This window comes from Notothenia rossii (genome assembly GCF_949606895.1).
Source record: "Notothenia rossii genome assembly, chromosome: 9".
NCBI classification, from domain to species: Eukaryota; Metazoa; Chordata; class Actinopteri; order Perciformes; family Nototheniidae; genus Notothenia; species Notothenia rossii.
The window spans coordinates 66674611-66690516 of NC_136907.1; the positions used below are offsets into that span (position 1 = coordinate 66674611).

The 15906-nt window shown below is 39.2% G+C and overlaps 1 protein-coding gene across 1 annotated transcript in view; it reads left to right on the forward strand.

The window, feature by feature from the left end:
- The window catches only part of sntg1 (syntrophin, gamma 1), a 32975-nt gene extending 20430 nt beyond the window's left edge, over positions 1 to 12545 (forward strand). Inside the window, exons 13-19 of the mRNA XM_079649199.1 lie at positions 1684 to 1722; positions 3307 to 3423; positions 5202 to 5273; positions 5853 to 6005; positions 6180 to 6272; positions 10432 to 10542; positions 10671 to 12545. Coding sequence (XP_079505325.1) covers positions 1684 to 1722; positions 3307 to 3423; positions 5202 to 5273; positions 5853 to 6005; positions 6180 to 6272; positions 10432 to 10542; positions 10671 to 10853 — 768 coding nt within the window. The 3' untranslated portion in view covers positions 10854 to 12545. The remainder of the gene's footprint in view (positions 1 to 1683; positions 1723 to 3306; positions 3424 to 5201; positions 5274 to 5852; positions 6006 to 6179; positions 6273 to 10431; positions 10543 to 10670) is intronic.
- Positions 12546 to 15906: the final 3361 nt, after the last annotated feature.

Below are 15906 nucleotides of genomic sequence, written 5' to 3' on the forward strand. Positions count from 1 at the left end.
ACGGCAAGATGCTTCAGTTAAAAGAAACATTAAACCAAGACATAATAAATATTTAACAATTAAAAACACAAAATATAATAAATAGACAGACTGAACGGTTGACTTCACAAAGTCAAAACAATTCAAAATCCTATTACATTAAATATTCCTAGATAAGCCTTGAAAATAAATGTGGGCCCTCCTTATTAAACTGGAAATCTTGCAAATAAGATGTATAAGTGGACAAAAATAACAAAAACTCCTAAAAATACATGAATATCAAGGACATCATAAATAGTAGGGTCATCCGTTGCTTCCACAGCAGTTTTAGTCTTTCTTTTATAGCTGTCATAAAATTGAAATGAGCTGTTTTTGTAATAAAATATTTAACTGTTTGTCATTAAAATGCCTCCAGTTTTCTGAGTGGTGATGGAGGATGGAGTTCTTTGCTCTCTACAAATATTAAATCTGCACTTTAACTTGAAATATCTAATAAGGTAAGAAATTTTTGTGCCAAATATGACTTAAAATGAAATAAAACATTTATGCAATAACTCGACAGAAAGGTGCATAAATGTTACAAAATACTATGGAAGAGCTGTGGTGTTAGGAACATGCTTTTAGATCATCTCGTATATCCTTTGAAATGTTTTTTTTTTTTACTACATTTTTCCTATCCTTATTTTACATGTCCTTAGTATTGCTTAAAGAATTAATATTAGTCCCAATGCAAGTAGCACATATCACAACATAGCCACGTTTTCTGCAGTGGATTGATTAGGATGTTTCCTTTATATTGTACAAGGAGATGCATCTGTGCTACAATAACTTTAGCCGTCAAATTAATGTAGTGGAGTTAGAGTCAATTCAGCCTTATTTACCCTTTCCAAAAGTCAAGTCCAAGCACCGGAGATAATGTACAACACTAGCAAAGTAAGGGTTAGAAAGTAAGTATTCGTTTTACTTCAGGCACTTCACACAATGGGAAAGTTCTTCTATAGAGTACAAGATGCATGTTTTATACTTACACAACAGGACCATTTCTTATTTGTGTCAGAGGTAGTTGGACCGTGCGGTCACAGTGACTTGTCCCGACCACAAACAGCTGAATTTGAACAAACCCACCATCACCCGGCCGGCTCACATCTCTCCAATTATCGTGCTGTTTCGTTTCAGTTCCTCCACAGAAAAAACGAATTGTTTCCTCCGTGGGACGAAACTTCTGTTACATTTCAAAACATCAGTGAGAAACTCTTGCCTCTATAGAAGGACGTGGTCAGGCATGGGTGGCTTAATTTGGTGTCCTGCCGTGAGAAAAAGCGTAATATTGATAGTATGGTGTGGATTAGGAGCGAGTGATACCTGGGATCTGAGCAGAATGTTTTAATTTAAAGCCTGACTGCTCTCTCTGTAGTTTCCCCCCGCTTTTATTATCACAGAGAAAATGTTTTTTTTAAATGGATAAAGGAAGAGCCTTGGGTCCTTGTGGAAATGACTCTCATTTTGTAATTTGCATGCATTGAGTAAATGAAGTAGCTCTCAGTATTCCTGCAGTGATGTGGTTAACATCCTTATAAACATTGCCCCTGATTGTGAGTCCCTAAAGGGTGCAGGGACTGTTTCATATTTATTTTATTTTACCAGTAATGTTTGTTTGCAAGAGAGATTTTAATGAGTTATTGATGTTCTTGTTGGATTTAACAGGTGAAGAAGATTAACCGGAATTTTCCAGTTAATCAGCAGGTGAGATGTTTTTTGAGCTCCTGCTTGTTAAAGATGTTTATTTCTCTATGCTTTGAATGACTTGTGTGTTTTATTATATATGCAGTATGGTTTTTGCCCCATCTTATTAATCCCAAGTGATTATAACAAGGTCTTTCAATCACAGAAAGGGCACGGTATAATATTGCTAACTATTGCAACAAAAGGAGAATGTTTGCATCATTAAAGTCCATCCACTGAGAAATAATCAGAAAACATCCTTCAGTCTGTTCGTTCACAGTCTCATTTCTTTCAGTTTAATCATGGGGAGTTAATGCGACAGCGGGGTTTCTTTGTTTCTTATTTACTTTGGTTTCTGCCGCACACAAACTTATTAATTCATTTGACAATTCTTTGAATAAATAAAACGGCATGAGATGCTTGTCCTAAATCTTTCACTGGATTGTTTTGCATTCCATTTACAGAAAAGCAAGAAAATGTATTACTTTGTTTGCAATTACATTACATGACATGTTAGACGCCTTTATCCAAAGCTACTTACATTCTCAATACTGTGGGCAATCCCCACAGGAGTAATTGGGGGTGAAATGTCTTGCCCAGGGACACAACGACATGCTGACTGCAGTGGGGTTTGAACCTGTGACCCCCTGATCCGAACACCAACGCTCTATCCACTGCGCCACACGCCTCCTTGCATTCACCCTGAATTGAAAAGGCCACATTATCCTTTTGTGCATGTAAATGGTCTGAAAGGCTAAAATCTCCACGAGGGAGTTTCTCGTTTTTACATGATTCCTGCATCAGTGTTATGCAGCACCATGACTTGTTAAACCACAAATAGATGCATGTGCATGGTTCATCTCTAAAGCCCCTGAGAAATCAAGTGGAATGATTAGAACTAAATGAGCAACAGTCCAAGTTACAATTTGAAGAAAAAAACATCCTTATTATTTATGATTACTTGAATGCAGCAAACTCTATGATTTGATCCTTGCTATGTCAAAAAACAACCCAACACATTTAGATAACAAAACAACGGCAGAGATTATTCAGCATCCACTAAGAAAAGTCCAAAACTTGATCCAAAGCAAGACCATGCATTTCAATTCATTTTCATTTCATTTCAATCTTTATTTCGAACAGATTAAAAAAATAACAACTACAAAATAACAAATGTGAAAGAACAGAATACCGTATTGTTAAAATACACTATTTATCCACATTCATGATACAAAAAAAACAGAAAATGTGTGTAATGTAGGGGACCACGATTGATAAGATGGGTCTTCAAGGCTTTTAAACAATTATTCCTTTTGATTTTAGAGAAGTCTTAAGACATTGTTATATGTTCATATGCATTTAATTAAGGAACACATTGATTACCATGAGTCCGCTTTATAAACAGTATGTGCCAGATTGAGTCAAATAGGCTCATTTTCATCTGCAGTCCCGTAGGTTGATGGCATTAAAAGACAACATATAATTACACACAGGCAAAGACAACAGTATCTAAGCAAATGAAAACATGTTGTACTTTTGCTTATGATCTCTGTTATAACATTCATAATCCCTCATGATCACGTCTTTTTATTTCCTGTTTGACAGATTATCTACATGGGCTGGGTTGAGGAGAAGGAGCAAGACTCCGTTCAGGACCGAATGTATTCGCCCAAGTTCCTCGCTCTCAGAGGTTCCTCACTCTTCAAGTTTTCTGCCCCTCCTGTGAGTGTTCACTTAATCTGTATTTGTTTTGTACCAACTTCCTCTTTAAACTATCAAACTTCTGTGTTTGAATTGAGTGTCGCTCAACTCCACGGGACATTTTTCATTTCACGTTAATGTATTGTCGAGAGAGAAAATGCTTTCCTGTTAGGAATAAAAGGAGGAAGCTGCTCGCTCATAATCCTTTGTGCTACATTGATCTTCCTCTTGATTGATGATGATCATTAAATCTGTTTACATTCTGCCAGCCACTTAAGTGATTATGACAAGAGGGATAAGCTGTCAATGGTATAGTGGAGATGGGAAAAGATTGATAGAAAACTGGAATCGCCTGCTCGACTTGAATGTGCAGATATAAATGGGATATGCTAATGTGAGTGGATGGAGGAATATCAGAGCCTGCTTGTGCAGACGAAGTGACGATCTTCTTTAATACCGAAGACGTGTTAGTTACCTACAATTTCAACATATGTCCCTCACATTTCACAACCATTCATCAATCCTCACCTAAGGCTAAGCCCATCCCTTGAACAGTGGTTGTCCAATCACAGCTAAGTCTGTGAACAAATTGGCCTTTTTCCATCTAAGGAACATTGCAAGACTCCGACCGTCACTCGACCTAGTCCATGCGTTTGTCACCTCCCGCTTGGACTACTGCAATGGTCTCCTGTTTGGGGTTCCCAAAAAAACCCTGGACAGGCTCCAGTATGTCCAAAACTGTGCTGCTAGGGTACTCACAAATACAAAGCTGTGGCAGCACATCACTCCCACCCTCATCCACCTCCACTGGTTGCCGGTAAAGTCCCTCATCACCTACAAAGTCCTCCTCCTTACCTACAAGTCCCTCCATGCCCTTGCCCCCCCAGTACCTATCGGACATCCTACACCCACATGACCCTCCCCGGAACCTGCGGTCTTCAGACTCTGGCCTGCTTACCACCCCCCGCACCAAACTGCGAACCTTCGGGGACAGAGCCTTCAGCGTGGCAGCCCCCACCCTCTGGAACGCTCTCCCTGCAGAGATCCGCAACATCCCCACGCTTGACGCCTTCAAAAGGGCCCCTCAAGACCCATCTGTTTGCTAAGGCCTTTGGCCCCTAATCTATTTGTTTTTTTTATCCGTCTGACTGGTTGTCTGACTGCCTTTTGTTTTGTTATGTTTGTTTCGCCCTGTTCTTCCTTGTAAAGCGACCTTGGGTCTCATGAAAGGTGCTATATAAATCAAAGCTATTATAGTTATTATTATTATGAAGCAACCCTACCAAGTCATTTGTGAACATTTCAACGCACAATGCTGTTAGTTTGTTATTTTCGGATCAGTCAACTGTGCAAAATCATGTAGCAGTTTTACTTTTAGAGACTCTTTTCTGCTCTCTCTACCCTGTGCAGGAGCCAACATGCTATCATATTTCAGAGCAGCGATAGCGCCTCGTCTGGGTTTTTATTTGTTTTGGATACATTTATACTACAGCAATTCCAGACAATCTTGTGTTAGTGGTTATATCTTTTTTCTGTAAAAGTAAATCTTCTGTTTAGAAAAACAAACATTAAAGCAAAGCTAAATCGCAGAAATCACAGTGTTATTTCTGTGTGAAGTCGAAGGACCATTGTTGCTAAATATTAGTTTTTTTAAATTGTAGTTGTGGTAAAAAGTGGAAATATCAGCCAGTATCATCATTGTGATCTGTTCAATTGAGATGTTGACAAGTTGTCTTCCTCTGTAATCAAGCCATTCCTTAAATCAATCACATGTATAAAATACATGTGATATGTTTCAGGTGACTACATGGGACTGGACTAGAGCCGAGAAAAGCTTCACTGTGTATGAGATCATTTCAAAGATTTTAAAGGTAAAGCAGCCATTTCATTTCTTGAACATTAGGAGAAGCAACTCTTATTGCATTGGATATATTGAGAGAATATAAAGCAGAAAATGTATATACCTATATAACTCGCTGATTGATTTGTTCTACTTCAATCACAATGAAACACTTAAGATTCAGATTGTTTTGTTCACTCCCTGCATGTTCGAGGTCACTTTCAATTTATTGTGAGAATTTAGCTGCATTTCCTTTTGTCCAAACTCATGGTGGCAAATGTGATTCTTATAGATTCGCACATTAAATGAGATGTGAGTCGACCCACTCCTATTTATTCTGTGCCATTTGGGAAACATAAAGCTATCAAAAAATATATTAGGGAAAAACATCCTGTTGTTCAGCTGTAATATGCATTACATGCACGTAAGTGTGGAGGAACATAACTCAAGTACTCTTAAAGCTGCAGTACACAGTCTTTACTCTGCCCTCAGGGTGAATAAACCTCCCTTTAGATTCAGGATCCTGCACTGCTGTTGCTTTGTCTTATCTTCACGTCACCCTGCCCATCTGTACCTGATCAGCATGGCAGCCTTACTTGTCTTATCTTAGGATAACGAACTCCTGGACAAGAGGAAGCACTGCTTCAGCGTCCAGACGGAGACCGGAGAGGACTTGTTCTTCAGCGTGGAACTGGAGTGCGAGCTGGTGACCTGGGAAAAGGCTTTTCAGATGGCCACTTTCCTGGAGGTGGAGAGGATACAGGTCCGCACCTGAACAGTAGGCAACGTGCAGGGAATTGCGATGATTTTAATGTAGCTCACGGTTCCAGCTCAGTCGTTTTAGTGCACAGATTGATAAAGCTCATATGAAAAAAAAGATGCTTTTGTGTCCTTGTGAAGCTCTTGTGGGTAACATCTTGTTCTCCTTTTTCTGTAGTGTAAGACGTATGCCTGTATCATGGATAGCCACCTTATGGGACTCACAGTTGACTTCGGCATGGGCTTTGTGTGCTTTGATGCGGCTTCAAAGGTGAGTGTGAGACAGTATTGAATCATCAATACAAAAAAATGAGGGATCCTTTCAGGGGGAGATTTCCAACAACTGCATTGTACACAGTGTGATGAATCTAATCATGATGCCTCAGCCTCCCTTTTTATTTTTTCTTAGTGCTACTTGCTTATTCTGCTCTGTGTGCGTTTTGGGAGTATGAGCACATTTATTTTGACGGCTGTTTCCCTTCCCCCAGCTCAAATCTCACACTCCTTCCGGCAGTTCATTTTGGCCTTTACCCAAGTCTGAGAGCCATGCAGACTCCACTGGTGCACATTATGTGGCAGGACACAAGCACTGCCATATTGTTCTCTTAAGATTTTGGCCCTGTTTCCTGCAATGTGGAGCAACAATGTCCCCCATGGATGGTGAAAAATGTTGCCAGCATATTGTTTGGATTGAGAAAAAAGCTAAAAACAATCCATATGTAAACTGAAATTGCAGACAATACAGAACACTGAGTAGGATTACTTTGTAATTAAAAGCTGTTATTGGCAAATTTCAAAAAGCTTGTGAGAATTAGTTTCAATCGAAAGCACAAGTTTTACTCTGCTCGACAAGTTGAGCTGTAATCTGCTGGCTCTGGACCCAGAGTGGTATTTTCCACCATAACTCTAGTTAGTTTTGTAAAGTATTTAAAAAAAAAAAGAAAAAAAAGTATTGGAACATATGACCCAAGGATGACAGTCCCAAGACGTATTTTTCATATATTTATAATATTTAAAAGCATTAATACAGCAATTAATACAGAGTTTGCATGTTATTTCCACGTGTCTGGTTTTACCCAATGGTACAAATTGTATAGATAATGAAATAAATAGACATAGCATTTACTATTAATATTAAGACATCAATTATATCAAATCATGTTTTCATAGAGCAAACAAACCACTCGTTAGAGAAGTCTGGTAGGAAGCTCTGACACCAGACTTTTGTTAAATTAACAAGCCAAATATTCAAACCAAGAGACACAGCAAGCAAACATTAAGAAGGTTATGCAAATGTGAGCAATGTTATTATTATAAAGAATATATACAAAAATATTCAAGCTTGTATGTTGGAGAATATTTGTTGTGTTCTTTAGTATATGATAGCCCATGAGTTATTCAGAGAATACAAATCATCCCAAGCTGTAAACTTCACTATTACTTTAGTGCAACATATTCACAACAGTATTGAAGGGAACACATCTGTTTGTCATTCAGATATTTGGGAACAATTTGTGCTTTATAAGTAAACAAAGAACAAAATATCCTCGCTGCCTCTCATATTCTTGTAAAACCAAATCCCAAAGGCACTGCCAGGTGCATGCTGGTCCTATAATGCTGTTTAAAGGTGGGGTAGGTAATTCACTTCAGAAACACTTTTTGTTATATTCCATGGAATGCTCTTAAAATCCTGATAGCAATGAATACATTAAATGCTTTGACAAAAAATACATTAAAAAATTCATCTGTGGAAGCCGTAGCGCTTTAAAAAGCACGACCAATCGGCTAAATAACTGGATGGCCTACCTGCCTGTCAGCCTTCCATCTGTGCACAAACTTATCTCGTGCCCTCATTGGTCATGTGCGCGTTCGTGTGTGTTGGAGGAGGGGCTCTGTAAGGAAGTGGCAGATTTTTTCCAGTTGTGTATTTTCAAATTCTAGCGCACTCGAGCTGGTTTCTCCAAAATTACCTACCCCACCTTTAATTCTTACTTAACTAAGCCAAACCAAGCAAAAAGAAAAAACTTCCAATATCAACCTAATAGAAATAAACCAAATATGTAGAACAAATAAAGAGATATTACAGCATAAAAACCCTCGTTATACAGGAGGGTGTGCGCTGTCATTGTTATGGTATTATATGTTATTATATTGGATTTCTTTACTGCTCCATTAAAGTTTAAGACTTAGTTTAGTGTTGCAGCTGGTCGAAGTGAGGCTAAATGATCCAAATTAATTTATTCTCTTGGGTAATGTAATCTACAGCAATACATCAACATGTTTTGTATTATAATTGATTTTCTTTAGGTGAAATCCTAATCAGTAAAGCAGGGCTATTCAATTAGTTTGGAAAGGGGCCGGTTGATGAAAATGATCCAAAGCAAGGGGCTGGGAAAAAGATGGATTTGAAATATGAGCAATCATATTAAGAGCTTCAGATACAGTAAATACTACAACAGCATAGTGGAGTGCATATATTGTGTTTGATTAAATCAAACAACATAGCCCCAAGGCCTTTATAGATCTAAATGGCAAGTTCAGAACTCAGACCTGGACTATGCGGACGACATCAGCCTGCTCTCCGACAGCGTGGAGCAAGCACAGGAACTCCTGAACAGAGTGGAGTCAGAGTGTGCCAAGGTTGGCCTTAGGCTAAACGCCAAGAAAACTGAGGTTATCACCTATAACATCTTACCGGAACATCCACCTCTGACAACAACAGAAGGCACTGTGCTTAAAGAAGTCAAGGACTTCAAGTACCTGGGCTCATGGGTCAACTCAGACGAGCAAGATCTTAAGGTGAGGAAGGCACTTGCATGGAGGGCCCTGAACGGCATGACCAGTGTATGGAACTCCAACCTCCCCCGTCAAATCAAACTCAGCTTCTTCTATCAAACATTAGAGTCTGTTCTCCTCTATGGCAGAAAATGCAGGACCCTGAAGCCAACCCTGCAAAAGTCTCTACACGGATGCTACACCAGAATGTTGCGAGCAGTACTTAACATCAGCAAGAGTTTACATGTAACCAACAAGATCCTGTACGAGGGAATACCAGGGGTGAGTAAGAAAATTGCAGCCAGGAGAATGAGACTAGCAGGACATTGCCAAAGGCATCAAGAGCTGCCAGCCAGCAAATTGGTGCTGTGGGAACCAACACACGGGCATCGGTCACGAGGACGTCCCGCACAAACATACGTGGACGTACTCAAGAATGACGCAGGAGCACAAAGTACCAATGAACTGGCCAGGTGTATGGAGAACCGGGATGACTGGAAGCAACGATGGAGGGCTCGTCTGAAGATGACCTAGAGAGAGAGAACTACATGTGAAGCTAATTTAACCATCAACATCATTTCATTTGATTTAATTTAGGTGAAATTATCTAATCATTCAAGCAGAGATGCAATAAATAACAGGAGTTGTCACTACAGTAGCTGGGTTCGAAACCCGAGCTCGCCAAAGTTGTCAGGCAATGTCTTCGACTCTATCTCTCAATGTAACACCCTCTGGAATAAAGACACTGTCCCAAAAAAGATTATTTAAAAAAAAAAGAAAAGAAAAGAAAAGTAGATGACTTTTTACCATTATACTCAAAGGGCCAGTAAATATCACCCCGGGGCCGGATTTGGCCCGCGGGCCGCCAATTAAATAGCCCTGCTGTAAAGTATCTGCAGCCGTCACAAGTAAAATAGAGTAGAAATATAAGGTATAGATAAAGCATTATTAAACCTACTTTAACCAAAATAACACTTTGTGGTAGACATATTCTCATGACGATTTAACCTTAAGGAGAAACCGAATGAACACAGAGTTTTTCATAAAGACCACAATACAGATTTAGTTTTAGAATAGGCGGTTTTGATTGACAGGAGAGATATTGAGACATCATCACCTCTGTCACAGTCATATGAGATTTTATTAGAGGAGAGGCGACACTCCCTGCTAGACTGGTATTATTTCATGAACGTTCTCTGACTTTACTCTTTGCCAAATATCCCAGAGACACTTCTTGTGTTTTATGTTTTAACATTCATTATGTCATTGCCAATGAATCAGGTTGGTGTCAAAGTAATTATTACGGTGGCATGAATGCATATTCATGTGAAAGCACAGCTGTCTACCTGAAAGTCATCCTGATGTTGTCTGGCTCACTGTGCAGCTTTTGTTTATTCAGTCCAACCCTAATTGAATCACTGAGGCAATTTCAGGTAAAATAGCTTTGTCTTGTTAAATTTCCCAATGGCTCAAAAATAACAAGCTTCTATCTGGCTTATCTATTGACGTGCCCCATTTCTCCCTGGGTCCATGTGGATTTTTTATGTTATTTTTTCATGAAATAGTGACAGAATAATGAGTTCAGTAAATCAAGATTCATAGTTGTGATTTATTTGTTTAGATCCATTTTTACATTTTGTAATTTCTCCTTTAAGGCAGTTCTGTGGAGATACAAGTTCTCCCAACTAAAAGGATCATCTGACGATGGAAAAAGCAAGATCAAGTTTTTATTCCAAAATCAAGACTCCAAGTCTATTGAAGCAAAGGTAATTCACTTTGACATATCACTTCTGCATTTCCGTGAAAAGGTCATTCAACAAGGCTTTCAAATCAACCATGCTAATTACTTACATATGACTTGAGTATTGATTTCTTTTTTCTTTCTCTTAAAAAGGAGCTGGAGTTTTCAAACCTCTTCGCCGTGCTTCATTGTATTCACGCTTTTTTTGCTGCCAAGGTCGCCTGCCTGGACCCGATGTTTGTGGAGAGCCAAGGCAATGCGACTACCACTGGGTTTCCTTCTCTGTCCAGTATCTCCTGTAATTCACAGACCCCTAAACTCAAATACGCGACCTGACAGGGGCTGCTCTCCCAGGACCCTCTCTGAAAAAGATGCTGCACTTGAGTCGTGACTGTGGCCTAAAATGGTGGACAGGACAATTAAAAAAACGTTCACATAAAGACATTATGGTGGACAACTGTATACAGCGGTTGAATAAAAGACCTCTTTGAGAGTGATATACTTGATACATGGAAGACGTTTCAGATTTCTGGACTAATTGTGGACCTACGAACTTCTACTTCACAAAAAGACTGTGGACGCAACATGTGCAATTATAAAATGTTTTAAAGTATTTTTTACCTTCTCTTAATCCTCAGACATCCCGTATGACAAACACATCCCAAAGAAAAATGTAGTTCTTTTCCCAAGCCTTTCTATGTCATTTTAATCAAGATTTGAAGAGTAAATACAAATCAGTTGTTAATGAATCAGCCATTTTGTCCCAGACAGTCCATCACTTGACCTTCTCTGAGGATTGGTTTGGGCATCGGATATGATGATGTGATATGATGACGCTTTCTATATTTCCATTTCTTTATGCTTACTTGAAGTTAAAACTTGACCATTCATTCGTATATTAATTAGCAGTCAAATTGAATTACATTCCAACATAAAAGCTAAATGACAACATAGAACTGATTCTGAATCTTAGTTTTGACTCAACTTAATTACACAGAAGTTTGCAGGCAGCTTTGGTTGGGTTAAATGAACGCTTTTGATGTATTTATGTACAAATATGCTGGGTAACCTCATTTATTTTTCAAAGTTTATGACGCATAGCAACAGGTTGAGGTTAGAATATATCTATTTCCTGAATGAGTGGATAAAGGCTGTATTTTTTGTGAAAGAGTGATGCTTTGTTAATCACCAACCGCTGTACTAAATCTCACAACCTTTAAACATGATTAGAAAACACCTTCCAATTTTTTTTAAAGCATTTTCTCCCAAAACGTGATTATGTTAATAAACACTGACATTCAAATGAACTCAAAGATGTATGAATTATGGCGACTACTTGAGGGATTACTTGTACGGATTATGGCATTTGTTAATTTGACGAGCACCAGAGACGACCAGATAGATGCTTCATAACCTCGGACTCTCATCATAATCTTCTCTATGGACCAATTCAGAGGAAGGAAAATCAGCTATCATGTATTTTTGGAATATTCTATCAAAAAACTTTGAGCTTGTAAATATGATAACTTTTCATTTTAAAACCCCACAAAGAGGAAAATATGTAGCGTCAAGGCCTCCAAAGGTTTTTCGATGGCCCTTTAAACTTTGCCCTGTATTAAACAGTTTAAAAATGCAGTGGAGTGACAACTAAAATATCATATTCAAAAAGAGTTCAGGTCAATTAGCGCAATTAGTCATGCACTTGCCTTCCATTTTACAGAGTAGACTCCAAACAGAAGAGGCCCATGGGTAAGTAAACTCTAGAGGATAGGGAATTAAATGGGGTCAGTAAAGTGCTCCGTGCTGTGCGGGCTTGTTAAGCTGACAGGAGTGTCTGAGGGAGAGAAATGGTGGTGCAGTCTATGCAAAGAAAGTCTGAGAGATGCTTTTGTGCTTTAAAATCATCTCGGTTGTATACCCTTGTTACACAGCATCTAGAGAGGGAGGTTTATTTTTATTTTTTGCAGATGTTTTATTAACAAATATGCTGTATAATAAATTAATAAATGAGAACTTTTATAACATGGATCACATGTGGCGGGTTTTATTTTTCATGTATGGATATTCCACCAATTTAACATGTTCATGTACACATGTCACAAAACTTGTATTTGTATTGTATTCAAAAGTGTGCGATGTAATACAGTATATGTACCTAAATTATTGTTATATTTGACTAATGTTATTTTAAGTAATAAGGCATAAAATACACTTGAATACACTTAACAGGCTGACATTGATGTTGAAATAGACTTATTCACTTTCATACTCAGTTAAAAAGATTGATACCACTTTCAGACATGAGTCTTAAAAACTTAAAATGTTCTCTAAATCTCAGCAAGTCAGCAAAAAAAGCACATTTGCCAATTAAATTATCCTTGACTGTGGCATTTTGAGATACCATAAATAATAATTAAGTCAATTCAGTAGCGCATTTTTGTACTTGCTGTTGACGTACTTTAAAAAGAGAGATTAAAATATTTAGATACATGACAATGTTTGTCCATAATTATAGCAAAAAGGTGTTTTCAAAATAGCCCATTCAAGTGTACTTAACTCTCAGCAGCAGGGATGAAGGTAGGCTAATTACATTACTTTAGTTACTGCAACATTGCCGATAGTTGCTTTTTCGTGTGTACTTTTGAGTGATTAACTTTCTCTAAAGTCTTTGATCAATTATTTAACTGTGCAATACACATATTGAGAATAAAACAAAAGTGAGGAGATGAACCCAAAAGCTGTTTACCAGTCTGTCTGGTCACTACTGCCTGCTGATGGTGGTAGAGCTGACACTGGCCCGTCCACACAGCGGCGTGCGTTGACGCTTGCCGGCAGGCGTGTCTGAAACTCGACCAACAACCAATCACATGAATCTCCCGCCCCTGACACACAAGCAGCGGTTTGATTGGCTAGAGCTTGTACTGGCATATGATTCGATTGGCTGACGCTTCTGCCGAGGCTTCAAAAGTTGAACATTGCTCAACTTTTGCAGCGAGCCACGCCAGCAAAGCTCCGCGTTGCTTCCCACGATGCAGTTCGGCGAAAAGTGACGTCACCCCATTCAAAGTGAATGGTTAGCGTCAACGCACGCCGCATGAAAAAAATATTGTTGCTGGGCGTGTCTGAAGCTTGGCGATTTTTTGGAAGCAACGCGACCAACAACCAATCACATGAATCAGTGCCCCCGACATACAAAGCAATGACAATGTTAAAACGAATTAAACTGGATATAAACTCCCCAAACAGGCAAAAACCTACCAGTTTCAACCACTGTCTCTGCCACCTCCCTACATGCCTGGTTCCTCCGGTTTGTATGCCGGTAAATAGTTCTGGTCGTAAAGAACTGGGTGATTTGCTACCGTAATTTCTCGTTTGGAATATGAGGAAAGGAACTGCGGTCTGGCTCTCCCAGCTTGCACGCGGTTTGATTGGCTAGCGCTTGCACTGGCGGGATTTGCATAAACGGGATTTGATTGGCTGATGCCAGGAGCATCAAAGGTTGAACATTGCTCAACTTTTGATGCTCACGATGCTTGCAAAGCCATGCTCCGCTCCCCACAATGCTGTTCGGCGAAGATTAAAAATCTTCTACGTCACCCCATTCAAGTGAATGGGCGAAGCTTTGAAAGATTTTATACATGTTGAAAGCATAGGCTGTATGGTAACACTTTACGGTAAGGGTACATGAATCATCATGAATTCATGCATGACTTAATGCATGAAAAAGCATGAATTAATTCATGTAGTACTCATGAACTATCAGTAATGTACAGGTATTAATGGTATCTCATGCATGACTTAATGCAGGAAGATTAAGTGAACGTGCATGCTCACAGGCCGAGTGGGGTCTGGGGGGCGTGGTCACACCTGGGCCGGGTCTAGCAGTGGTTGGGATTAGCATACAACAAAGCAATGCTAATATACTAAATATTGGTGAACGTTAGCGACATTGCAGCTTGGCAGTTTAAGAAAAAAGTTGGCATCCACCCTTTCTGGTTTAATACACCACCCTGCGAGCACGATGAATAACCTAAATCAAACACACCCATATATTGCGTCACAAACAGGTGCACGTTTTTATCTGGCTAATTGCTAAATGCTATTAGCAATAAACCAATCCTCCAGGAGTGATTTCTAAATTCACTCAATAACTTTAACATTCAGTTAGGTGTGTGTGTGTGGACCTTCTGCTGCTTGACAGAGAGGCTGAATGGACGGGTTATATTCAGCATCGAGAAAGGACGACCAGAGAAGTTGTGCAGGAGTTTCCGGTGCATGAGGCAGGCGACAGGTGAGTAAAAATAAACACAGACTCATTGTGATGCATGTAACCATAGCCGGTGCTCGCGCATCATCTTCTTCTTCTTCTTTCGTGTTTATTGGCAGTTGGCAAACCAACTTGTAGGTGCATTACCGCCACCAACTGGATTGGAGTGTGGACAAGAGACTAAGCAGAAAACAAGAAACAAAAGAAACAAAACAAAGAACCAAAACTCTAGATTATTTTAAATTTATCAATTTCTCTTAGAAACTTAATAATCTCACAACATATATTGCCGGATGTTTTCCCTAACAGTCCTGATAGCGACAAGTCATGGAATTTTGCTTTCTTCAGTGTCTGGAAAAACACATTTCTCTGAGTACTATATTTCCTGCAAAGCAGTAAAACATGCTCAACAGTTTCTGGCTGGCTACAGTGTATACACTTTCCGGTTGGATGCTTTCCTATTATACTTAATGTATGATTGAGACCACCTGTATGACCTATTCTTATCCGAGAAATGACATTTTCCTCCCTTCTTTTAAACCCCACCTTCCTTCCATCCCCCACATACCTTTGAATTTTTGCTAGGGCATCAAGTATGGGGGAGCTAAATCAAGAGGAAGGGTTCTCTTCTGTTCTCAACTGCCAGGTCCTCTCTGGTTTAGTTTTCATAGAGCTGTTAGTCACCTTTTATTCTATTTTAAATAATCCCTAGCGGCCTGTCAACAGCGCCACCTATGTAACTTGCTCCAGAGGATGACCCAACACACTTGGCACAGTGGTAGAAGACGTATTCACAATGTTACTTCAGTAAAAATAGAAGGCATAGTCCTATTAACCACACAGTAGGAATACTCTGTTAGAAGTAAAAGTCCTGCATTGAAAATGTTACTTAGGTAAAGTTACAAAAGAAAACAATTGAATAAACCTAAACCTAAATGCAACAATATTTACCCCGGAGATGCAGTGGAGTTGAAGTATAAAGCGGAAGAGAATACGAACACTTAAGGTCCAAGTTTCTCAAAATGTCTTCAGAATACTATTAACTTTAGTGTTTGCATTTACTTACCTCGTGTATACAGTCTACGCTTACCATCGGTTGACAACGAAGCGTTGTGTACTGTA